At 37.9% G+C, this 26,904-nt stretch overlaps 1 protein-coding gene across 3 annotated transcripts in view; it reads right to left on the bottom strand.

Moving 5' to 3' along the window:
• Positions 1 to 26,904, bottom strand: part of SCAPER (S-phase cyclin A associated protein in the ER) — a 539,336-nt gene that overhangs the window by 163,948 nt on the left and 348,484 nt on the right. For all 3 annotated transcript variants that reach the window (XM_028092672.2, XM_028092676.2, XM_028092674.2), the window contains exon 24: positions 1,791 to 1,906. In XM_028092672.2, the coding sequence (XP_027948473.2) occupies positions 1,791 to 1,906 (116 nt within the window). The remainder of the gene's footprint in view (positions 1 to 1,790; positions 1,907 to 26,904) is intronic.

Here is a 26,904-nt window from a genome sequence, read left to right as displayed (position 1 = left end):
TCAATTCTGGCACTGCGGTCAGCTGGTGGCCATCAGAGGCGCACTGGTCTGGACTCTCAGGATTCCAGGGCTCCTTGCCAATGTTGGTGTGCTAATTCTTGCTTAGGTCTTCTTAGGAGCTATGGAAGCCTCTTCTGTTCCCTAAATGATGGTCACAGATAAGTACCAGAACATGCTTTTTGCCACAATGACAAAAGTAGCTTTTATGAAACAGGCATTTAATTTGGGTTACCAGCCAGAGAACTCAGTGTCATGCATGTTGAAACCTACCAGAAAACAATCAAAACAAAAAAGCACAAGACAAATAAAGAAGCTACAGGTGCTTTTAAGATGAACAATATGAGTGATTAACAGTTATCAAAGCACTGTCCCAAAGAATCAAAAGCCATTTCCTTTCTTATCTCAAATTTATTGTTTCATTCTCTCCTCTCTCTCTCCCTCCCTGTCAGTTAACAAACACTGAGTGATAACAACATGCCAAACAATATACTGTCAATAAATCCATTTTGATGAGGAACACCAACTCTCCCGGGTTAGAAAACCTGGATGCATGCTCCGTAGAAAGATATCCTGACTCAAAGGATACCTATACCTTCTTTTATTAATCTCTACTTTGTCAGCAGAGCCAGGAACCCAAACTAATTTCAGTATCAAACAGTTTGTACTTAGAAATGTCTCATTTCAAAGAGACAACACTGTCTTAAGGCAGGCAAGACTATTACTTAGAAACTGTCACCTCAGATTTATATAACACTTTAAAGTTTACAAAGAACTCTCAATATATTTCACTCGATTCCCACAGTAGCACAGGAGAGGTAAATATGATTACCCCTGTTTAGAGGAAACTGATGCAACAAGAATAAGGCACTTGCCCAAATTCTCCCAGCTGGTAACCAAGAGAGGTAAAACAGAATCTAGGTTCGTTTGACTCCAAAGCCAGTGCTATTTTTATTTTACCAAAATGTCTCTCAGGAGGAAAGATAACATATTCTTGGAATTTCTTTTCTGTAGTATCCAATGGACAAATAAAGCACTCACTTATGCTGGCTAACTAAATAAGTTTTCTCAGTGATATAAGTGAACTTTTATCAAAACTTCTCATTTAAACTCTGTAAATGAGAGTTTCCACAAAATATCCAGAAATTGTGCATGCTACCACTCCGAAATGTAATACTTCTGAACTAAAGCTGTCTTCTACTGTATCCCAGGTGGCCAGGGATCACAGAGTGACTTAAGAGAAGGGGAAAGCAGATCTTGGGTCGAAAGCTTGTGCAGGATCCATATGACAAGGAGCAATTTGCAGTTAAAGACCAAACGGCAATCAGTTCTCACAGCTATTTGGCCAGAACTCTAGACTATGGCAGTCTTGGCTTCAGACTGCTCTTCCGTTAGTTAAGGATTTCTTTAAATTTCACAGCTCAGGCTTTTGTTAATGTACTTACCTCTTGTACTCAACACCGAAAGTTACCTTTCTGTTACTACTATTCAGTTCCCTTCAATTTATGTAAGCAGTTACAGCTGCCCAGGAGTTCATCCGTTCTCCTTGTTTTAGGATTAGAGAAGGTCATTGACCAAAGAGATTTCCTTAGAAGGCTTTTTCAGCTCAATTTGAGTTTTGTACGTGAAGTCGAGCACCTCTGCTTTTCTCCCTTATGGGGAGGTGTGTGTGAGCTTTTGCTATTCAAGCCTGAATACCCGTACAATTTTCTTATGGTCCCCCATATGGAAACCATAGGGCAGAAATGACTCACAAATGGAACGTGAAAGACAGATTAAAAAACTATACTTACTTAGGAGGAATTCGTGAAGCTGTGTTCACATTTGTGGTTGGGACTACTACTTGAAGAATGTGTTCAAGGGCTGTTAATCCACCAGCAACTTGAAATGCAATCTGATCTGCTACATTCTAGACAGAAACACAAATAGAAATTAGCCCAATTTCCCAGGCATAAAATTATCACCAAATGAAATATTTAGTTGTAGTGTCAAACATTCTGTTGGTTCCATTATTCTACAAATATTTATTGAATGTTTACGCAGTGCTAGGAACAGTAGGTCAAAACTGGTGAACACGAAAGAGTCACTGTCCCCCCATGAAGCTTAAAATTTAGTGGATGAGAGCAACACCAATCAAATAATCATAAATAAAATAATTTCAATTATGATAAGTACCTTAAAGAAAAAGGAAAGGTGCTCTATAAGAATAATGGGAAACAAACTATATACTGGAGAAAGGGTCAGCACAGGCTTCAAAGTTGAGGGTTTGAAGCAGGCAAAAGAAAAGGGAAAGGGATAGAGCACTCCATGAAGAGGACAAAATCTTTTTAAACAGAATTTTTAGCAATACTTTGAAGGACCACATCATTTTGTGATGTTAATTTCCACCTAACAAGACAATGGACTGCCACAAAGCCTTCCTGTCCTATTATTTTTCTCTTCAGTAATAGAAGATAATTTAATATCTAACCATCTACACGTATTTGTTCACCACTTCAGCTATTTAGGGAGGATATTAAGTTACCATTTTAGAACTCAACCTATGATTATTTCTTTACAATTTCTGAATTGTTTACCAATCGCGTGAAAGGAGCATCTCTGAGTTCTTTGCATTGCTTTGGCATGGGGAGAGGTGAGAGCCATTCTATGGTACACTGTATTAGTTTTTAACACATACACAGAATCATTGCATCATATTCTGAAAAAAGGAGGTCAGCAACCTGTGATGGGCTACATTGTGGCTCCCTGCCCCCAAATTCTTATGTTGAAGTCCAACCCCTAGTACCTCAGCATGTAACTGTTTTGAGGAGGTCTTTGAAGAGGTGATTAAGTTAAAATGAGGCTGTTAGGGTGGGGCCCTAATCCAAATGACTGGTGTCCTTATAAGAGGGGGAAAAGACATCAGAGATGCAAGTGCACAGAGAAAAGGCTGTGTGAGGCAGAGAGAAACCTGCTATTTATAAACTAAGGAGAGAGAGACTCAGGAAAAACCAAACCTGCTAACACCTTGATCTTGGAATTCCAGCCTCCAGAATTGTGAGAAAATACATTTCTATTGTTTAAGCTGCCCACTCTGTGGTACCTAGTTATGGCAGCCCTAGCACATGAATACATAACCCCCCTATTATACCATCACCTTATGTTTCTTATAATAGTATTCTACAGTTGATGAAGCCTTGAAATATCTTTGAAGTACTGAAGTATTTTTTTTAATTATAAAATTTTTTATTATGTTATATCAGTCACCACGAAGTATTTTTTGGCGGGAGAGGATACATAGGGGAGAGATACAAGTTATACATAGCTCTGTCAAACATGTTTGCCTGATTCTTCTGATGTTCTAAGCACAATGCTCTACTTGATGTGGACTATTGATTACTGACTGGCTCTAGTACATGTCTGGACTTTGGTAGTATAGTACGTTAGTCATTCAACTACTCACTGCATGCACAATAAAATACAGTTTGAGACTATAATAGCTTTATTGTAAATCCTAGACAAGAACTCATACTTTTAGGATAGATAACTAAGAATTTTTGTTATTAATGAAAAAAATGTTTCTTTGCAATAAAACTAACAATCAAAAAATTGAAAAACCCAGGCGTATTCAGTAATTTGAAACCAATGCTGTTACCATTCTTTCTTATGCTAGGATGTCAATATGATTAGAAAACAATAATAAATTTTGAAGATCTTATTTATTTTATTTATTTGAGAGAGAGAGAGCAAGCGTGAGCACATGCTGGAGGAGAGGCGTGGGGGAATGCTAAGCATGGAACCTGACTCAGGGCTTGATCTCAGCACCCTGAGATCATGACCCCCGCTGAAATCAAGAGGCAGATGTCTGACTCTTGGTTTTGGCTCAGGTCATAATCTCAGGTCTCAAAATCGAGTCCTGCATGGGGTTCCAAGTCCAGGAAGGAGTCTGCTGGAGTTATTTTTCTCTCTCTCTCTCCCTCTGCCCCCTCCTGGCACTCTCTCAAATAAAAAATCTTTAAAAAAGTTTTTTGTATTAGCATATAACACAAAGAAAACTACACTAATCATAACTGTGTAGCTAGATGAGTTATGACAAATGTAACACACCCTGTAACAACTCCAAAATAAAAAATAAAGCTTTATAACATCCCATAATATCCCCGATACCCATCACATTCACTCTCTCTCCTTCTTCCCCAAATGTAAAGGCTATCCTGATTTTTAAAATCACAGATTCCCTTTGTCTTCTTTCGAATTCTATAAAAATGGAATCATACTTTACATATTCCATAGAATCTAAATTTTCTTGCTCAATTTTTTTTTCTAAATTATCCATACTACTGCCTATACCAATATTTCATTCCTTTTCCTTGATGGAATATATTATTCCTTCATCTGATTATATACCTCAACTTATTTTTTTTTTAATTGGAAAAATTTACTTTAGTGTCTTTTTCTCTCCCTTCTGCATTAATTTCACTTTTAATATTACAGGCTGAAAATGACTACTATCTTATTATCTTACTCAGCTTATTTAAATGTTTCACTGCTAACTGACATTTGGGTTGTTTCCACTTTCAAACTCGGGATGCTGCTGCTATAAACATTTTGGTACATGTATTTGTGCAAATGTGACATGCAGTTGTGCAGCATTTATGCTGAAGAGTGGAATTCCTGGGTTACAGAGTATACACTGGTTCAATTTTATTAGCTATTGCCAAACGGCTTTTTTTTTTAAGATTTTATTTATTTATTTGACAGAGAGAGCACAAGCAGGGGGAGCAGCAGAGGGAGAGGGAGAAGCAGACTCCCCGCAGAGCAGGGACCCCGACGTGGGACTCGATCCCAGGACTCTGGGATTAAGACCTGAGCGGAAGGCAGACGCTCAACCGAATGAGCCACCCAGGTGCCCCCAAAGGCTTTCTAAGGCATTTGGAACAATTTGTGTACACAATGTGTGCAGATATAATTTCAGTCATTCTACATTCACACCAAAATTGATTTTATCGGGTTTTTTTTAACTTCAGTCATTCTAATGGCGTATAATGGCATTTCATTGAGGTTTTTATTTGCCTTTCCCTGATAATCAGTGGGATTGAACACCTTATGTTTACTGAGTAGTTTTTTAAATTGAGACACACTTTACAATTGGATGAAAGGCTCAGATCTTAAGCATACCTTTCAAATAAATTTGAGAAATGCTTATCAAGACCCGAACAGTTCCATCACCTTAGAAAGTTCCCCCATGCCACTTTTACAGTTGATGCCCCCTCCTTGGAGCAACCACAGATGTGATTTATAGTACCACAGATTACACACCAAAAGCAAAAAAGCAAAAATAAATAAGTGGGACTACATCACACTAAAAAGCTTCTATGCAGCAAAGAAAACCATCGACAAAATGAAAAGGCTATCTACTGAATGGGAGAAAATATTTGCAAGTAATATTTCTGGTAAAATATATAAAGAACTCATACAACTCAATAGAAAAAAACACAAACAATCTGATTAAAAACGGGCAGATGTAAATATACATTTTTAAAAGACATACAGATGGACTGACAGGTACATGAAAAGCTGTTTAATTAACATCATTAATCATCAGGGAAATGCAAATCAAAATCACAATGAGATATCACCTGACACCTGTTAGAATGGTATTATCAAAGACAGAAAGAGAGAAAGAGAGAGAAAGAAGGAAGGAGGGAAGGAAGGAAGGAAGGAAGGAAGGAAGGAAGGACGGACGGACTAGTGCTGGTGAGGATGTGGAGAAAAGGGAAACCCTGTGTACTGTTGGTGGGAATATAAATTGGTGCAGCCACTATGGAAAACTGTATGTGGGTTCCTCAAAAAATTAAAAATACAAGTACCATACGATCCAGAAATTCCACTTCTGAGTATTTATCTGAAGCAAATCAAAACACTAATTTGAAAAAATAATATGTACCCCTATGTTCAATGCAGCATTATTTACCATAACCAAGATGTGGAAGCAAACTAAGTGTCCAATGATAAGTAAAAGGTATACAGAAGATGTGGTATATAAATACATGGAATATTACTTAGCCACAAAAAAGAATGAAATTTTGCCATTTGTGACAACCTGGATAAACCTTGAGAGCATTATGCTAAGTGAAATAAGTCAGGCAGAGAAAAACATGTGGAATCTTAACAACAACAACAACAACAAAGGCTCACAGATACAGAGAACAGATCAGTGGTTGCAAAGGATGGGAGGGTGGGGGAAGTGGGATGAGTGAAGGGGATCAGAAGGTAAAAAGAAGAAACAAAATACAGGTTAATTTTGTCTATTGCAGAATTTCATATAAATGAGATCATATAGAGTGTTTTCTGGATTTAATGTGATAGTGAATGGTTATCCCACCAGCAATGTTTCTATTGCATCTGGTACCATGGAAACATCTAAAGCATAAGGAATACAGCAGAGGAACACTGAGTCAAGATAGGGAAGTAAACACATATAAATACCTCCTTTTTTCTTATACTCAAAAGAAGTAGGAATTATAGATAAAATATTTAATAATGTTAAAAATGCAGAACCACCTTAAAAAATAAATGCAGCAGCTCTGTGAAACAGGAATGGAAAAGCTCAAAGTAAAGCATAGGGCAAGGGTCCAACTTGCAGCAGATTCTTAAAAGAATATTTGCCCTTCTAGACTTTTCCCTCTTCCTCAGCTTCCACAATGATTCAGCCTCCAAGTTCTGATTATTCCATTTCTTTTGTAGCTCTCAACTCTTGCCTACTCCTAGCATGTCAGTTCAGGCTTTCACGGTCTCTTGCTTGATGTACTGCACCAATTACCTAATTAGTATCTTTGGATACAGGCTCACCCCACACCAGCCTATTCTCTAGAGCAGTGTTTCCCAGATACTCTAAGATCAAAGTCAGAGTTTTATTCCTTTCCTTTCCTTCCTTTGATTTTTACTCCATTGTAGACCAATACTTTTGTGAAATGCAATACAAACGAAATACCTAACAAATGAGGAAAAAAAGATGTACAAAATAGGAGACCACATTTTAAAGTATTAGATAAAACAGACATAATTTACTCTGCCAATTTGCTAAAACTTACTCTTGATTTGTGTATTTATCTCACCCTGTTCTAGTGACAGTGGCCTAGCACCCTGTTGAGTCATCCTGCTCTGGATGCCTATATATGCAATGAGGATAATATTCTCAAGAGTAAATGTAATCATGCCATTCTTTGCTTAAAACACTTGAATGACTTCTTCCTCACTATCTACAGGATGCTCAAATTCCTTAGCACAAGTCTTCAGAATCTGATGCCCCATTAATAGCCTTCTTCCCTGCCATGCTCCTGCCTCTCCCTCAACCAAATTTCCCACAGGGCCCGTTCTCTTTCATGCCTTTGTGCTTTTGCATCTACTGTTCCTCCTTCCCAGAGGGGATGATCCTCCAGCATTTTATCTTTGTATCCCCCACTAAACTCAGAGCTTCCTGAGGTCAGGGGCCATGTCTGCTTCACCACATCCTCAACACTTAGCAGAAGGGATTGCACTCAGTTAAGTGCTCAGTCAATGGTTGTGAATGACAGTTTTAAGAAAGAAGGCTGATAAGGATACTTGTACATGATTTGACTGTGAAAACGCAGTCAATAACTTCTTGGTACGACTGTAGGATAAAATCCTGTACTCCTTATCGTGTGTGCCTTGTAGAATAGTTTTTCACTGTAAGTGAGCTTCATGACCAAAGAATAAAATTCAGTTTTTCAAGACTGAAGGACATATTCACCTCGAGCCTCCTTAATAGCCATCAAAGAAGGTACATCCATTTCAATGTAAAGCCTTCATATACTGTTATCTCTTAATTCAGAAACAAAGTATGTTATATCTCAAGCCAAGCAGATGTACCAATTGATGCAATCTGTCCACAGGGAATAAAGCAACACCACTGCTGTTCTTGTAGACTTTTCCACAATGGGAGAGAACTGGGTCAACATTGCAGAAGTGGAGGGGAAAAGGAATGAGTAAAAGCAGACCATTTTAATGTATACATCTACATTTTAAAAACAAAACAAAACTCAAAGCCTTTTATGCAGTGCCAACAACATGGATGTGACCCCTTGAAAAACTTAAGATATAGGCTCTAAAAGACATTAAGCAGGAAAAAATATGCCAATTTCAGGAAGATAAAGGCTATTCAAAGCCAAATTTTTACTAATGTATTATTGAAAATTGAAGTTTTATCACTTGCAGCTATTCAAGGAAATAGACCAAAAAAGCAAAACCAACTATGAAATAAAAAAACCTCACAAATCTCCCTCTGGAGTCATGGTGGTTTCTGGTTGTGTGGACTTCTGCACTGCAAATGCAACAAGCCACTTCTGGATTCTCTTCCATTGAACACGGCCAGATGGCAACCCTGTTTAGGATCTTCCTAACTTCTCCTTCATCTTCAATATCTTCTCTTCATCCCATCATCTCTGCCCTACCTCAGGGCCCCGTTCTGTCTGTCAGCTCCATAAGTGTAACAGCTGACTCACCTCTGCAGCCCCAGTTCTGGATTAGAACATGGTGAATACCTGATGGATGAGAGACTGAACAAAAGGATGAACAAATGGAAAGACTTCTCTCCGAGAGCAAAAAATGCCTTGTGAGATAGTAGAGGCTAACACAATACCGAGGCCCATGAGAAAGGAGGAACACGGGGCGCCTGGATGGGTCAGTTGGTTAAGCGACTGCCTTCGGCTCAGGTCATGATCCTGGAGTCCCGGGATTGAATCCTGCATCGGGCTCCCTGCTCAGCAGTGTGTCTGCTTCTCCCTCTGACCCTCCCCCCACCATGCTCTATCTCATTCTCTTTCGCAAATAAATAAATAAAATCTTTAAAAGAAAAAGAAAGGAGGAACACCTCCTTCTGGATCCCATTCCTTCACGCAGTTCAAATGAATAGTTATTCTTCCTCTCTATACATAAAAGTGGGCGAAACAATCCTATGATATCCTATGGCATTTTCACCTCAGAAGGACAGAAAAGGGAAAAATCAAGCTCAATGATGAGCTGCCCAAATGTTAAAATTAAGGAAGGAACCCACCTTCTGAAGCATATGGCATTAAAAGCTCTATAAGCAAATACAAAATGGAAATCACATTTACACAACAATCCACAGACTCAAAGGATGCACAGTCTTCCTTTCCTCCTCTTCTCTGAGCCCACCACACTGACTTCTGGTGCCAATCACCTGGTACTTCTATACACTGCTCTCTGTACTCCTGGACATGTTAATGCCACTATGGGAATGGATGTTCCTCAAATACATTGTCTGGGAAAGACCCAGATCCAATGTTTTTCATGAAGCCTTTCTGATAGCTTCAATTAAAGTTAAAGGTCTCTGTATTTAACTGTACTTCTCTTGGGGCCCTAATCACTTCCTACATTATCCCACACTTATTTGTGTTCATGTACTTGGCTGTAAAGCGTAAACTCTCCTATCTCCATATTCTCAATCAGGTTCAGGCACAGGATGCACACACTGTAGGCACCAAGGAAAGTTTGTTTAATGATGGACAATATCTCATCTAGAGAGGTGAACTAGGTACCTTTTCTTTTTCCTTTTACCCCTTTTCCAAATACACTGCAATGAGACATATGAAAATGGAACACTCATAAAGAGCTCTATCAGTTCTGATTTGAGTGAGGAAAAACTACCTCTAAAGATGAAGTGTGTGGCTTTATTTACATACCTGGTATAACACCTTAATAGCTCTGCCTTCCTCTGCTCTCTCCCACTCTGAGACTGACAACTGACTAATAGGATTAGTGGCTCCATTCTAATAACCCAGCTTAGCTGAAGGCCAGCAAAAAAATGACAGCTTCAATCTGAATTACATGGCCTGGGAATCCATTCAATTATTAACTAGAGTAACTGTTATTGCCTCTCCCAATCAAAGGAGAGGCAGCTGTTAATCTTCGGTGGCCTACAAAAGCTGGTGGCCTTTGTACTTGACTTCTCTATAGACAGTAATTATGTTCTTTGTGATCAGGGAGGAAGGCCTTCCTAGCCTTTTAGACAGAGGTGGCAGATGGGGAAAACTGTTTGCATGTTCATTAGGAGGATAGGCTAGATTTGTTCTGAGCATCTGGTGGTACCTTAAGACCTGTTTAGAGATAATACAAGTACATTTTGGCAAGTCCATACATTTAGAACTCAGTAGCCCAATTTATAGAGATGAGAAGATCCTGGAGTAAATTTTTTTATGGTTATTTTTCCCATATGGAAAATTTTCCTAACACCTAAAGGATATCTTCATTCCTCTACTATCTTCACCTGTTAGTGTTAGCTTAAAAGAAGCTAGCATGATGAGCTGATAGTCCTTGTTCTATGATTTTTCCCTTCTAAGCCTTCTAATGTGGGCTTCTTCAAATTCCCATAATCTACGTAATGTCTAGGCTCAGCTTTGCAGCTGTACGCTCACACTTGACAGGACTCAGGTGTTGGGGTCAAGAATATCACAAGGAAATCAGAAGCTTAAGGAAATGTGGTGCCAAAAAGAGTAAAATCATAAGCTACAGTTTGAAGGCTTGGGTAATAAGGTAAGTGGGGCTGAGAGAGGCCGGAAAAGCTTTCTCAAGATGAGAGAAACAAGTCCTTTGTAATGTTAATCGGAACTTGGACCCTTTGGGAGGCTCTCCCTAAGGGAGCTGAACTGTGCCATTTTTGACCTGTTTGGACTTAAGTGAGATGAGGCCAGGGTGAGGGGGTGGTGGTGGTGGTGCAGAAACTAAAGGATGAAAGCAGGACCCAAGACCTCCTGTTCCTTTCCTTTAAGCTGTTATGAGATAGATGACCAAAGATCAACTTAAAGAGGTCAGTACTGCAAGCCAACAAAACTCACAATGAAGTTATTTTGATCTCCCTCACCCTCAGGTGCTGCCAAGCTGCCTAGTGGCAGGCCCTGGCCAGGCCCAGCACTCCTAGTCCTAGTAAGAGACAGACTTAAAATAGACAAATGCAGTACAGTGAGTAAAGTGCTATAGTGAGGGGATGTACAAAGAACGGTATGCCCACAAAGGAAATGGTTCCTTTGACTAGTTCTTCAGGACAAAATGGGTGTCCATATGAACAGTTTTCTGAGTTACTACGCTATCACATAAGAAGACAAAAATCCAAAGTCAAGGACCTACATATGAGGTTCCTTGAACAACTGCTTTATTTCTCCCACCTTTCCCAACTTCCAGGCTACCTGGTACTTGAGGAGTCTTACCATAGCAGTTCCTCTTCCCCCCTATTTCTGCGTCTCAGGTGTCCTGGATATTCTAAAGCTTATAGGCAAAAGGAACTTGGAACCGTGAAACCAGGGAGAATCTCTTTTCGGCAAGAATGTGATATGGACAGAAGTGAGTAACACAGACAAACTCCTTTAGGTCTAGCAGCAACCAGGGGGCAGGACCTTAGAGGCTCAGAGGCTCTTCTCCACCTAGATGGCAAGGAAAGGGAGAGTGTTCCTACGCCACTCTGTTCACTCTCCATCATGACATTTATAGTTCTTGACTCATTTTTTATTATTTAATTATAGACTAGATCATACTGATTATACCTAATCACAAAGCAGACTGTGAGCTCCTGGACAGCTGGAATTATGTTTATATAGAATCTAGCAAAAAAAGTAGGTATTCAGATTACTCAATCATAAAAAAGAATGAGATCTTGCCATATGCAAAAAGAATGGACCTAGAGGGTATAATGCTAAGTGAAATAAGTCAGAGATAAATACCATACGACTTCACTCCTATGTGGAATTTAAGGATCAAAACAAATGAATAAACAAAGAAAAAAGTGACAAACAAAAAAACATACTCTTAGATACAGAGAATAAACTGGTGCTTGCCAGAGGAGAGGTAGGTGGGGGGTGGATGGAGTAAAGGGGGTTAAGAGGACACTCACCGTGATGAGCACTGAGCAATGTACAGAACTGTGATACTGTACTGTACACCTTAAACTGATGTAACACTATATGCCAATTATACTTCAATTAGAAAAACATTTTAAAAAGAGTCGGTATTCATTAAACGGCTGCTGAATCAAAAAATAAAGGGACAGTCTAGTTTCTAGGATTCTAACATCAGAAACTGTCTTAAGAGGAGAGGGAAAAATCCATCAAGCCACAATGAGAAAGAAAGGTGTAGAAACACCCACATGCCTGGGAAAGTCAAAGTAAGGGTACAAGTAAACCAGACAATGTGCAAAAGGTTACTAGTTCTTGCTTGTGCTGACAAGGCAAGGCAAGGCAGGCCCTGGTCTGAAGGAGACAAGCCCAGAGAGGCGAAGGCCAACAGTATCTTTGCTTATGTACTGCCCTACTCATGTTGGTATCATTTTTTACCCAATTCTCAAGTAGTGACCCAAACTCTTTTATGTCTTTTACGTCTTTAAGGAGGGACACAGAAGAATGAGGGAGGGGGAGGGCAATTTTAAAAAGTGAAAACAAACTTAAGGAAGGAACTTTACTTTTCTCAAAGTGCCATCCTGGAGGGCTAAAAGTGACATTTCAAGGGCTTACCATGTAGCAGGCCCTGGGCTGTTATCATATAAGCTCTCACAATAACCCTTTGAGGTAGGAATCATCAACCATTAAACAAATAAGAAAAACAGCCTTAGAGGAGTCACTTAAGTTTTTACTGTTAGCAAGTGGCAGAGCTGGGCATCGAGTCTAGGTTTATCTGACTTTTGAGTGTAAGATGGATCTACTCAAAGAATGTTGTGGGAAAATCTAGCATGTTGTTATAGAAATGTGCTTGGCTCTTGGCATACTTATCACTAAATATCCCAATTTTGTAAAATCTTGGATTTTTTAAAAACGAAAATTAAATTAAAAAAATTTTTTAAATTTTATTATGTTATGTTAATCACCATACATCATTAGTTTTTGATGTGCTGATCCATCCATTGTTTTCGTATAACACCCAGTGCTCCATGCAGTGCGTGCCCTCCTTAATACCCATCACCGGGCTAACTCATCCCCCCACCCCCCCTCCCCTTTAGAACTCTGAGTTTGTTTCTCAGAGTCCATAGTCTCTCATGGTTCATCTCTCCCTCCGATTTCCCCCCCTTCATTTTTCCCTTCCTTCTCCTAATGTCCTCCATGCTTTTCCTTATGTTCCACAAATAAGTGAAACCACAAGATAATTGACTTTCTCTGCTTGACTTATTTCACTTAGCATAATCTCCTCCAGTCCCATCCATGTTGATGCAAATGTTGGGTACTCATCCTTTCTGATGGCTGAGTAATATTCCATTGTAGATATGGACCACATCTTCTTTATCCATTCATTTGTTGAAGGGCATCTCGGCTCTTTCTACAGTTTGGCTATTGCGGGCATGGCTGCTATGAACATTGGGGTGCATATGGCCCTTCTTTGGGGTAAATACCCAGTACTGCAATTGCTGGGTCATAGCGTAGCTCTATTTTTAATTTTTTGAGGAACCTCCACACTGTTTTCCAAAGTGGCTGTACCAACTTGCATTCCCACCAACAGTGTAAGAGGGTTCCCCTTTCTCCACAACTTCTCCAACATTTATTGTTTCTTTCCCTGTCCTGTGATCACCAAGACAGCATGGTACTGGCACAAAACCAGACATATAGACCAATGGAACAGAATAGAGAACCAGATATGGACCTCAACTCTGTGGTCAAATAATCTTCGACAAAGCAGGAAAAAATATGCAATGGAAAAAAGACAGTCTCTTCAATAAATGGTGCTGGGAAAATTGGACAGCCACATGCAGAAGAATGAAACTCAACTATTCTCTTACACTACACACAAAGATAAACTCAAAATGGATGAAAGACCTCAATGTGAGACAGGAATCCATCAAAATCCTAAATTTAAAAAATTTTAAAGAAAATTTTATTTTGAAATTTAGATCTTTTATTATTTTTGATTTATTTATTTGAGAAAAGTTTCAAGGACACTACAGTATTCCTGTATGCCTTAATCTAGCTTTCCCTCATGTTAAAATCTGACATAACCACTGTACATTTATCAAAACTAAGAAATTACATTAAAATTATACTGCTAACGAAACTACAGCATTATTTGGATTTCCCTTAGTTTTCCCACTGGTGCTTTTTTTTTCTGTTCAGCATCAAGTCTAGAATACCACATTGCATTTAGCTCAACACTATTTTGAAGACAAGGTGAAGTTACTTTTAGCATTAGAGGAGGTATCCTTAACTCTCTTATATTAGCATTCACTAGCAACTTAAAAAAAAATTCTTGAAATAATCCAGACTCAGAGAATGTAAAGGAATGCCAAGTTTGACCATCACAAGTAAATAAAAAAGGAAATGAGAGCGAACTAGATTCTAAGGGACTGAAATATGAGTAGTTCTTTTAACTGGTGGTGCAGTTCTTGAGACTGTCAGGAAATGGGAAGAAATGTGCACACAGCAGGAGGGAAGCAGACCCTGAGTGAGGAGAGAGGGAATGTGGGATCAGGGTTAGAAAAGACTCCAGGTGGCCCAAGATGCGGCTCCCTCTGCAGCTCCAGTCCCAAAAGGCCTTCAGTATATTTTTGACCGGGGCAGTCTTTCAAAACCCTTTCCTTCCTGAATGTCAGTGAAGTCTCTGTAGGCTTTGCTTCTAACTTCAGCACAGATACTGCTTCCAAGTCTTTTGAGTATGCCTTCTCCATTTGTGCCCATGATAGGATATTTATTGCAAGGGTTTTTTGTTTTGTTGTTGTTGTTTTTTTCCCCAGAAGCAACTAGGTTAAAAGCCTTGTGATTGGGCACTAGGAAAGTCAAGAACAATTGATTTTAGAAATGATTCTGCTAGGGTCTACTTTATCTAGCCCAGAGGAAATAAAAGGAGGGAAATGGCTAGTGATAGGCAATACTTTTTCAGAGGGATTATCTGGAGCCAGCACTCTGGTTTAGGCCCTCTTGTTCTCTAGCATCTAAAAGGTATAGAGAGAAAACAGAGGAGACAAAGGCAGTGCAAAATTTGTTACTTAGAAGACTGATACAAAATGTGGCAAGGAAGAAGGCAAAAATAAGGAGTCCTTCAGATTTTGGACTTGAAGATGATCAGGTTACCTTATACTTTGGTCATGGATGAGAACTGCTTAATAACACAGAGCTTCTGTTCTCCATTAAAATGCTGCAAACAATACCTTCTTCTGTGGAGAATAGTGTGAAGCCTTTTTCAGAATATCTGGTCTTTCTTCTTAATTTTGCTAAAGCAAACATGGTCAAATGTTTACTGAAGGATTAATGTTGCCCGCCACCCCAAATTCTAACATTAGCGCTGCTCTGTGCTACTGTTTTTAGCTAGTGAGAATAAGATGAGACCTCTAGTAAAGGTGAACTAAAATGTTTAAAAGTCTGCTTATTCAAGGCAAATAAAACCCAGAGGAGTCTTTAAGTCTGAAGAACACCGGACAATTACAGAATCTTTTTGCTTTATGGAAAGACAAATATAAATTCCTTTTTCTTTATAAGAAATACTCAAGTTCACTTGAAGGGAAATGTGATGATCAATTTATATTTACACAAAGCCTTTAGTCTGAAGTCTACAATCGGTTTTGCTTTTAAGTCAGCATGCAAGTCCATATCCTCCCGATATGATAAGTTATCATATGGAAAAGAAATGCAAAGATCCTAAAAAGAATCTGTCCCTCTGAAGGCATTCAGGTGTGAACATGAAATGGCACATGATGCTAGACCTTTTTAGCACAGAGGGGGAGAGGTAGGGTTTGGAGAAAGATATGCAGAAATAATGTACTGTATGGGGGAATCAGGTAAAAAGACCATTTAGGGTTGCTAACTTTGTGATATAAATGATTGCAAAATAATTCTTGCCCTGGCAGCTGTAGCCCAGAACAATTATTGTCCTCTAGACTGAGCTCCTTGTGGGCACAAACTGTGCCTTATTCACTGTTTAGGAACTATAAGCATGGCCTCTGGAATAATTCTGCCATGGTTTGGATCCCAACCTTTTCACACTTACAAGCTATATAACATCAGGCAAGTTACTTATCCTCTTGATGCTTCAGTGTTCTTACTCATAACTTAGGACACATACATCCACCCCAAGTGGCTGCTGAGAGGATTAAATCAGCTGAGCTGCATAAATCTTAGTGATCATCATCATCTTCTTTATGCTAAGTACCTACCATACTGTCATCAAATAAATACTAGTTCCTACCCTCTGAGGCTTCTTGAGGGGACATATGCTGGTATCTCTGTGACATCTCAAAATTGCACTAAAGTATGATCTCTCCCATAAATATCTCTGTTTTAGCTAAGAGTCTACCTTCTTGCCCTATCAGTCTCAGCTTCCATGTTATTTCCTCCAACAGGCCTTCTCTGACATCTAGGTTGTATTCAGCCTTCCTGCTACAACCATGAACAACTCTGCATTTCCTCAGTCCTTCCCTCAAACACTCATTGCTCTTAATTGTAATTACTTGTTTAATTTCTAGAAGGGCAGGGCCTATATATTTCTTAATTACTGCTATTTCCTATGTGTTTGGCCCATTAAAAAAATCACCTACATTTGTTGAGCACATGTGCACACGCACCAGGTATTCCGAGTGCTGCCTTGTAGGCAGTGTCTCGTGTAATATTCACAACAGCATGAGGTTGATACAACTGCCACTCCTGTTTACAAGGGGAAACTAAAGCTCCAAGAAGGTAAGTCCCTTGTTTAAGATTATTTAACCAGTAAGAGCTGATCTAGGAATCAAATCCAGATATGTCTGAATTTAGAATCTCAGCTTTAACCATCACACCATATTCCCTCTCTGCACAGCAAGCACTGAAAAATAAAATTGTTTCACTGAACTAAAATGTCTGCAAGGTGAGGGTAATGAATGATACAGAGCTAGTGTTGAGAAGTTTCCCTAGACAGGATGATAGCACTACAGACAAAATAAACCATAAACTTCTAGATTTGGGCGGCCTCTATATTGTTTTTGACAGAGACTCCTGAAGCTTTGGAAAAGGACCATTATTCAAGTAGTTAAAAATAAATGGTAAGAGGCAGGAAAGAATTACAAAATAAAAAAAATTTTAGATGGAACTTGAAAATGATCTAATTTCCTTATGAAAGTTAAACATATTAGATGAGGCCAAGATATGCCACAGAATATAGTAAGGTAGCCTTTTTGGGTAGTTTGGCAAATGTTATGTGCTCTGTAATCTTACTAAATTTTTATGGTACATTTTACAACTCATTGGCTTGGGTTTATATATGAAGAAGCTTGTTATATCAATTCAGCAAACAAACTACGTAGTACCTAGAATTTATAAGGAACTGTAGCCGGTGCTGTAGAAGACCGAACCTAAAAATAACTAATATCTATACTTTGGATTTTGTGGTAAACAATATAAATTATAAGCTTTTTGAGATAAAAATTTATTTTCTAGTTTCCTCTGGTCCTTGATATAAATACAATAAACTTGGGATATGTTAAAGAAAGCAAGCACAATGAAATGATGAGTCACGACTAGTATTGCAACACTTCCACACCAATTTTTCCTCTGAGTAGACTGTGATGTAGTCCCAGAATTAAGTCTTTCCTGATATCACCAAATCTGCCAAGTTGGCCATTTCTGTAAAGTAAGCTATTTGGCCCAGGCAAGCATCTGTCTTGAATATTTAGGCATTTGCTTGACTTAAGGCAAGGGATGGACTGAAGACAAACCAAAAAACCCACTGAATTTATTTGAACAAACATTTATTGCCTGCCAGCTATATACCTGATACTTGCTAAGTGGTAGAAATACAGAAGCACAGAGGATCAGGATCTGCCCTCAAAGACCTCACATTCTACTGAGAAAGAAAGACCTGAAAACAGGTTAGTGTATGTAGTATGGTAAATCCTATGTATGACACAGGTACAGGGTACACCTTGAGCTTACATAGTAGGTACCTAACCTGGTTGGATGAAGATCAGGGGAATGACAAGGAATACTTTCTGGAGGTAGAAACACCAGAGTTGAGTCTCAAAAGACATGAAGCCATCCAGGTAAATTATTTATGTGGTAAGGGTGGATAGGTGTGTGCTGGGGTGGGGGCAGTGTGAGGTGTTGGGGTTGGGGAAAGCATAAGAGTTGAGTGGGACAGAGCTAGGTGTTCTAGGGGATGAGATGTATGGAGATAAAAGGGTGCAGGGCCCATTCAAGGAATTATAAGCTATTTTAAATGTTTAGTGTAACATGTGAGGGGAGAAATGTTGAGACATGATGCCAGAGGGTAGGAAGAGAACATATTTTGCAGGGGATCCTGTATGCAAAAATATAGAGTCTGAATCTTATTCTAAAGCAACAGAGAGACACAAAACGGTTTAAAGGAGACAGTGACACACCCAGATTTTCACTTACGGAAGATATAAGGAGGATACAGAGGAGAGGGTTAAGACAAAGAACTCAAATAGGAGATCATCATATTCCAATTTAGAAATGAGCAGGGACCAAGCACCATCAGTGACAATTCAAATAGAGAGAGAGGATGGCTCACTAGAAGCTATATATACAAGTAAAAGTTTCAAGTTTGGCTATTAATTGGATGTGAGGAGAAAGGGGAGAAAGAGCCAATTTACGAATTATCTTATATACATAAGGCATAAAGGATATGAACTGGTTTGGTACAGAATCATAATCTCCTCCATGAAACAGCTTAGAATCTAACTGGGTAAACTAGGCATAAAAAAAATCCAATGATTTTCCAAGATAATGTCTAAGTGCTAAATGAGTATGTGGCAGTCACAGGACCCAGGGCTCATGCAGAAAGAGCTCTCATGACTCCTTTTCATAATGCCAAATGAAAAACACTTTAAAAAACCATTTTAACTTTTTAATATATAACCTTGGTGATTGTAAACAGTAGCTCAAATTGGGTATTTGTAAAAAGGACTGAAAATCGTACATTTTACCGCATTTGTCATTAATTAGCCATTACTGTTCAATAATATTAATTCCATGCAAAAGATAAAGAAGTAAAATATGGAGGAGGGGAAGAAACAGAACACATGGTGATTTTTCTAGGAAAGATAATTTTTCTTCCAATGGATGCCATATATTGGTTGCCATATACTCTGAACAAAAAAGCCTACTTTTCCTTCTCCTTAATTTGAATTTACAAGGATTCCATGTTCTCTAAAGGTTTTGTCGATATTGGTTTGGCATCTCTTCTCTGAGCACAGCCTCAGGCCTATATCACAGGCCACTAAAATCTGTACCCAAACTCAGAGAGTGGAACTGTTTAAACACAGAACAGTTCAAAGAGGAGGCTAGACTCAGAGTGATTTTTGTGCGCCCTTGTGCTCCTTTCCCAAGCCCTAGCCAGCGTCCACAAGCTCAGAGGCAGTGCATTCTGAAGCTCTGAAAGCTTTTAGCTATCCACAGACATTATTTTGTCTTCCCAGAATGTGCATTCTATTAAGTAAACCTATTTCCGACAAGTCACCTTTTCTCTCATCTACCAAGAAATATAGTTACGGTATTTCAGATGGCCTGTGATTGGCACTGCCTGTCAGAAGACTGCAACAGGTATGCAGGTACGTTACTTTCTCTCTCTCTCTCTCTCTCTCTCTCTTTCTTTCTTTCAGAACAATACAACTTGATAGGAAGAACTATGGCTACTTCAAAGTAAACTGGCAGGTCAAAACTGTTAAAAACTTTTATACAAGCTTAACACTATATACATGGTGTGAATATATTTACATGAAGATGTGAGCCTAAATCAGGTAAATTTACTTACATATTAAAAGTTGCACTTTATAATACACTATATGTTAATTGATTTTAAATTTTAATAACTGCACTTTAAAAATTAATTTTTATGATCCTAATATCTAACATAGTGCCTGGCACCACATAGGCACTAGTGATTTTTGTACTGATAAATCACCTCCCAGCCTACAAAACGAATAAATCAGAAGACTGCAGTCCCTAAATATATGAAATACCAAAATACACAAGCTGCGAAGGAGAGCCATATTATACATGGAGTCCTCTGCCCAATACACATTATTTATATCAGAACTTGACATACGTATATACCCACAATGTATACATTGTAACTATTCAAAAATATTCTTTTGAAAAGGCAGAGGTCGAACTCTGGCATTGCCCACATTTACTCCTCCAGCCCTGAGTGGCCGTGGAAGACGGGAACAGCTCCCTGCAGTTATCAGTCTCTGGGTATCACTGCCCTCTTCTTTTCGCTCCTCTAGTCTGCCCAGTAACTTCTGTAATGAAATCCTTGGTTTAAATACCCCTCTTTTTGAAATACTGAGAGTAGTTACTATTTTCCTGACTGGATACCATCCGAGACATTAATTAACCAGCACTTTAGTACTGTCTGTGTACTGGTGCCCCACATTGTCCTTCATTTATTCAACAACCATTTATCAGTGACCACTATGCCCTCATGTTAGGTGCTGGGGACAGATAAAACAGACATGTCTGTACCTTTATGGAGTTTAGAGTGTAGCATTCTAGCTTGGTATAATTAGTTTCTATTCACGAATATGTAAGGATTATAAACTCAGTGAAAGTAAGACCATGAAGTACCATGATGAATGCTTTTATCAGAAAGGACCTCTCAAATTGAGTTTATTGCTCTAAGTTAACCAAACTATAAAGAGTAATTTTTATTAGTTAATAAATCAAAATGATAAGGAGTCCACCCTTAGTAATCCAGTCCTCTCCCTGATGGTATAGTTAGGCATCACAAGAACACATAAGGGATTCAACTTATACAAAAGGGTATACAAAAGGGTATACAAAGGATACACAAAGCAGATACAAAGACCTCAGGAAAGCTGCACAGACTCATCAGATTTACCAAAATCCTCATTTGAATTAGATAAGAAATGTACTGAATTTGTTTCTATGGCACTTGATACAAAGATCGCAGACGAGTCCAAAAAGTCCTCTATCAAATGGACTCAGCAGTCTGATGTGTCCCCAGACACTAGGCTAACAATTTGTTTATCACTGATCTTGACTATAAGGATGTTAATGTATTATTCATAAGTACATTATGCATTTTACTGCTTGTTTACAGAGATTTTAATTCAGAAAATGCTCTGTGCTAGCAAGAATTTAGTGTAAATGACACAGATAAAAAAATCATTTCATGTGTTTCTGACAAGTGATTTACATAACATTTCTATTAATCAAAAGAGACTATTAATGTATAGCATAGCTTGTCATTCACATACATGGGCTTTTCTATTCTGAAAAATCCGAAATGTTTTGTGACTAATCTTCTAATAATTGTCTAAATCTATGAAGAAGAACAATTTAGGTCAAGAAGTATAAAACTGACTATACATAATCCAAACTATGAGAGAGAGAGAGAGAGAGAGACTGATTTACCCCATATGATATCTTCTAATTTGAATTTGGTGGAGAGATACCTCTTTAATCACTGTACAATCACGGATAAAACTGACGATAAGTCAGTTAACAGATTGCTGATTTTAATTCTGTCAAAGCTACAGTTGGTCTTCAAACAATATAATAATTTTTAAGTTCTATTCTTGGTAGGAAAAAGAATACAATGATAATATACAAATTACTACATCTGGAGCTCATTTAAACATATAACTTGTAAGATGTGAAAATCTGGACTATACAGAGAAACAGATGTCTGAAACACACACAGAGTGAACTTCTGATTTTTATACTAAGGTAGGAAATAAGTATTTCAATCATAAGTGTAAATATTAACAAAATGCTAGGGAGGGATGGGAGTGGTGACTAAGGGGTGTGGAGTTTCCTTATGGGGTAATGAAAATGTTCTAAAATTGATTATAGTGATGGTTGCACAACTCTGTGAATATACTAAAAAACAGTAAACTGTATACTTTAAATGGGTGGATTTTATGTTATGTGAATTATATCTTAATAAAGTGATTAAATATGCTAACAAAATGGTCTAATTAAAAAACACAACTTCTTGAAATATTGGTTTCCTAAATATTTATAGCAATCTCAAAATAGACTGAAGAGTTAAACTATCATGCTGTATTAACTCTAATAAAAGTGGCACAATGCTTCAAGTAAACATGATACATAAAATTCAAATTAGGACAACACTATTTTATAAAAATATTTTCTACTTTACTAAAGATTCAGACTCAGTTGACAGGACTGGAGTTGCAGAGTCTTAAATAATACATCAGAAATATATATTTGCACAAAATGAGGAATACTTGGAATCAGACAAAAGTTTCTGATGTTAGTCTCTGGTGTGGACTCACATGTTTCTCTCTCTCACAGAACATTTTAGTACATTTCCAAGATTGAGGCCATAGAAGTACTCAGTTACTGGTTTCCAGGATAGTCATTGATTACCCTTTATGGGAATCTCATAGAACCAACCCATAATCAACAAAGAGACTCAGAATGATGTGCTTCAGAAAATGTGATAATGTAAACAGCCTTAAGGATCCAAATTCCAAAGGCAACTGAACTACATTCAGGGACCCATTTGATAAACATTTTTTGGGGGTATCCTTCCAATGCCAGTACTGAGGTGGGTCTGTATTAAGAAGACAGACAACTCACCATAATTCTATGGTGCTCATAATTCTAGATGCTCTAACAGAAGTATGATCAGAGGGCTCTGAGAGCAGAGGAGAAACTGCTATTTACTGTTTTTATTTTTTAAGAAAATACATGCTTTATATATGAAAAACAACTACAGCATGTTATCAACTATGCTAGAGAAGAAGATATATTTTCCACTTCACTGTCTTAGTCAGTTTAAAAAAAAAAGGTGCATAAATCAACTATCAAAAATCCCCACTGTTGTATGTGATCAAAGTGAATTCACTTAACCTCTCCCACCTCAGTTACTTCACATATGCCATCAATTCCTGACTCTGTTAGGACTGAAATGACAGTTAGGACTTAAATAAGACTCTTTTATGTTAAATCATGGTTTGAAGTTCTTTCAAAACATCAACACAATTGGCGGTACACAAATCTTTTTTTTTTTTGTATCAAGTTTTTATTTAAATTCTAGTTAGTTAACATACAGTGTAATATTAGTTTTGGGTGTACAATATAGTGATTTAACACTTCCATACAATACCCAGTGCTCATCTCAACAAGTGCCCTCCTTAAGACCCATCAGCCATCTAGCCCATCCCCACCCACCTCCTTCCACCAACCCTCAGTTTGTTCTCTAGTTAAGAGTCTCTTATGGTTTGCCTCCCTCTTCTTTTCCCTTTCCCTATGTTCATCTGTTTTCTTTTTTAACTTAATTGTCCAATTATTAAAATAGGAACTTTACCAGCAAATCTATAAAATTTTCATAGCTTTGAAAGACAACATGCAGAAACATACTGTAAAATAATTTGTTTATAGTAAAAAACAAACAAAACTCTGATATATGAAACAGCCGCTCACGCAACATTTGTGTGTCATGCCTACAGACTGTGCACGTGCACCCTGTGAAGGATAAAGAGCTACGTACGGTATGAGACCTCAAGAAGACCAGCATCTATAAGGGGAGATAAAAGTCAGAACCAGTAGCTCTAAGCTAAGGCAAAACGTGGTACTTGTCCTAAGAAAGATACAAAGTATTTAGAGTTCAAAGAAGACAGGGGCGCCTGGGTGGCTCAGATGGTTAAGCATCTAACTCTTGATTTAGGCTCAGGTCATGATCTCAGGATCGGGGGATCCAGGCCCTGTGCAGAGCTCCATGCTCAGCAGGGAGTGTGCTTGAGATTCTCTCCCTCTTCCTCTGCCCCTCCCCCAGCTGCCACACACACTCCCTCTCTCTCTCAAATAAATAAATCTTAAAAAAAGAAAAATAAGGGAGAGAACATTACTCCCTTAATGAAAGGGAATGAAAATATTTTCATTTCGGTTACTAGGCTTTTATGGGTGGTTCCATTAGAAATAAGACCAACATATATATAAATGAATGGTTAAAATATATTATTTACACCTTACTGCATAGTTATTTTTGCCTCTGCAGTATATTCTTGAAATGAAACAAGAATTGGAGCCTAATTTTGAAAGATCTCAGGAATAAATATAAATGCTCTGCTAGCTATAGGTTTATATGGAGGGAAAATTTTCTAAGAGACCTGGACCATTCAAACAAGTCATCATTGGCCCCTTAAATTATGAAAAATTAAACACTATTATTGGTCATAATAATATTGACTAAGCTTGTATATGACTAGAAGGTAGTTTTATTTTTCAGAAAATTTTCTATATGTAGAAAGTATAGGCATCCCTTATTCAGGTGCCTATTTTTTGGTTGAATTTTCTGTATGTACTTAATATATACTAATATTTTTTGGTTGAATTTTCTGTATGTACTTAAAAAACATAGGCATCCCCTATCTAGGTGCCTATTTTAATTAATCACTATTAGAATTTTACCCTATTAGTGATTTTCGAGGCTAGATCAAATAATTTTATTTTTGTCTTATGATATCGTTGGCCTCACCTATGATTTATCTAATTTTTTAAATTTATTTTTATTTTTTTAGAGAGGGGGAGAGAGAGTGAGGGAGGGCGGGACAGAGGCAGAGAAAGAATCTTAAGCAGGCTTCAGGCCCAGTGCAAAGCCCGATGCAGAGCTTGATCTCACAACCCTGAGATAATGACCTGAGCCTAAATCAAGAGTCAGACGCTTAATGGACTGAGCCACCCGGGTGCCCCTGATTGATCTAATTTTGAATCCTTAATCTAGAATACAAACTTTTAACATTATTCCTGTGTAGTAATTTTGATTCATAGGAATAGTCATCTACTTAAAATCTTCACCCACCTCAACTCTTATTTTACCATTTCCAGTATACGGCCCTTAGGACATCTTCACTTCCAGTTATATACCCTCCTCCTATCTTGTTATCAGGAACTAAAGGGTTACGTGTTTTCCTTTTCAGGTAAATTTTTAAAAAAAAGTGTTTTAATACTGTCAATGGTTAATGAAACAACAGATGCATTTTCACAGCTTCTAGGCTCACCATTTTTACAACCCATTCCTTCAGTATGAACTTATTTCCTCTGGCTGAAGTAGATCTTTTAATTGATTTACTGAGGGTGTATAGTAGTTCTATTTCTTTTTGAATGTCCAAAAATGTCTTCATTTTGCCTTCATTCTTGAATCATGTTTCACTGGCATAAAATTCTTCATTGATATTGTACATTATGAAGATACTGCTCTGTTGTCTCTTGGCACCTCCTATTGCTGACAAGAAGTTTGCTATCAGTGTAACTACTTTTTAGGTAATCTGTCTCTTCTCTGGTAGTTTTAAATGTTTTCTTCTTCTTCTTCTTTTTTGATCTGCATGTGTAAATTCATGCCATTCTTTAATTCTTGAAAATTCTTAGATGTTAAGTGTAAAATACAAACTCCCCTTTTCTCTCCATTCTCTCATTCTGGAATTCCCAAATAAATGCTACAGAACCTCTCAGTCTACAGTCTATATGACTCTTAATCATTCTTTCACCCTTTTCCTCTGTTTTTCTGCTGTGTTTTGGGTATATTTTTAATACTATTAATTCTCTACTTCCAGCCTAGATTTTATCCTGTTTATTTTTAATTTCAAATATTGTATTATTTCCTAGATTTTCAGTCCTTTTTCATATTATCTATTATTAATTTCTGCCTATCTTCTTCATCCTTTCCTGCTGATTTTAAGTGGATGCTTTCGTTATCTCCTTGAGTATATTACATGTATTTAAAAATCTTTTTCAGATAGTTCTATAAAATTAATGTCATCTTTTATAAATTATTATTCCATTTTAAAAGGTTGTTTCATGCCCGTATTTCCTAAAATTTGATTTATTCATGTCTAGTTTTGGTTTGCAGGCACATTTGAGAGACAGGTTTTATTCTGTCTATCCCTTTATTCCCTTATTTAGCAGCTTCACAGGTGCATCCAGGACTTTAGGTCCTACAAATGGCAATTTAGAGGTTAGAGCTGCAGCAGCAATACTGAGAATACTACAGATTCAGTCACTGAGCAGGCAGGTGGCTTGGTTTAATTCTTGGTTGTGAGGCACTGTGTTCTCTTCTTTCCTAGGCCTAAAGCTCCTGACAAGCTGATGCACTAGGCAGTGGTCAATGGCTGTTTTTATTCAGCTTCCTAGCATGAGTGGAAAAGTCCCTACCCCAAGCTTTCTACAGCACCTACCTGCTTTTAGTCTGCAGGAACCCAATCCTAGTCACCACTGCGCCCCTGGACCAGGGGTGCCACAGTACTATGGCTTCTGCCCTTTCTTACTTTGTGTTTCTATTCATTCCGTTTCTGGTCCACTGAAATCCCAATTTCGCTTTTAACCTGGCTATGTCCTCTTAGTTTTCTTTTAAAATATTTTTTCTTATTTTTATATATTTGAAACAGAAGAGATGTGGTATGTGTTTGAAGCAGAGGCGATATGCCAACATGCCTAACTATCTGAAAACCCTTGTCTCTCCCCTTGATAAACACGACACTTTATTCTTCTGTTCCCCGCCCCATCAGTCTCATTAACATTTATCTTTGTCTTTGAAGGCTTGTCTTCTTTTGCTGAACTCAGTAAGCTTTTCTTTGAAGGACTCGATAGTTCGTATTTTAAGTTTTGCAGGCCAAGACGCAAAATCAAGGCTATTATGTAAAATGTAATCATTAATAAACATAAAGGCCATTCTTAGTTTGTGGGCCATTAAAAAACTGGCAGTAGGCCAGCTTTGGTTCATGGACTGTAGTCTGCCAATCTGTGGAGTAAATAATATTATTCCTCACCCTTCTGCTCTAGCCTTTCCTTACTCTAGAGATTATTATCCATTTCTATTGTTTTCTTCACTATATCAAGCTGATCCCAAAGCTCTATCTCTAGCCTAGATGCCTCTAGTATTAATTGCAGGGTAGTTAACAAATAGTGTTATATTAGTTTCAGATGTACAATATAGTGGTTC

Source organism: Eumetopias jubatus, unplaced genomic scaffold (assembly GCF_037043125.1).
Source record: "Eumetopias jubatus isolate StellerSeaLion01/CBP00866 unplaced genomic scaffold, mEumJub1_p1.0 scaffold_7, whole genome shotgun sequence".
Taxonomy (NCBI): Eukaryota; Metazoa; Chordata; class Mammalia; order Carnivora; family Otariidae; genus Eumetopias; species Eumetopias jubatus.
The sequence above is the reverse complement of the archived record's forward strand: the minus strand, read 5'-3'. Positions and strand labels throughout refer to the sequence as shown.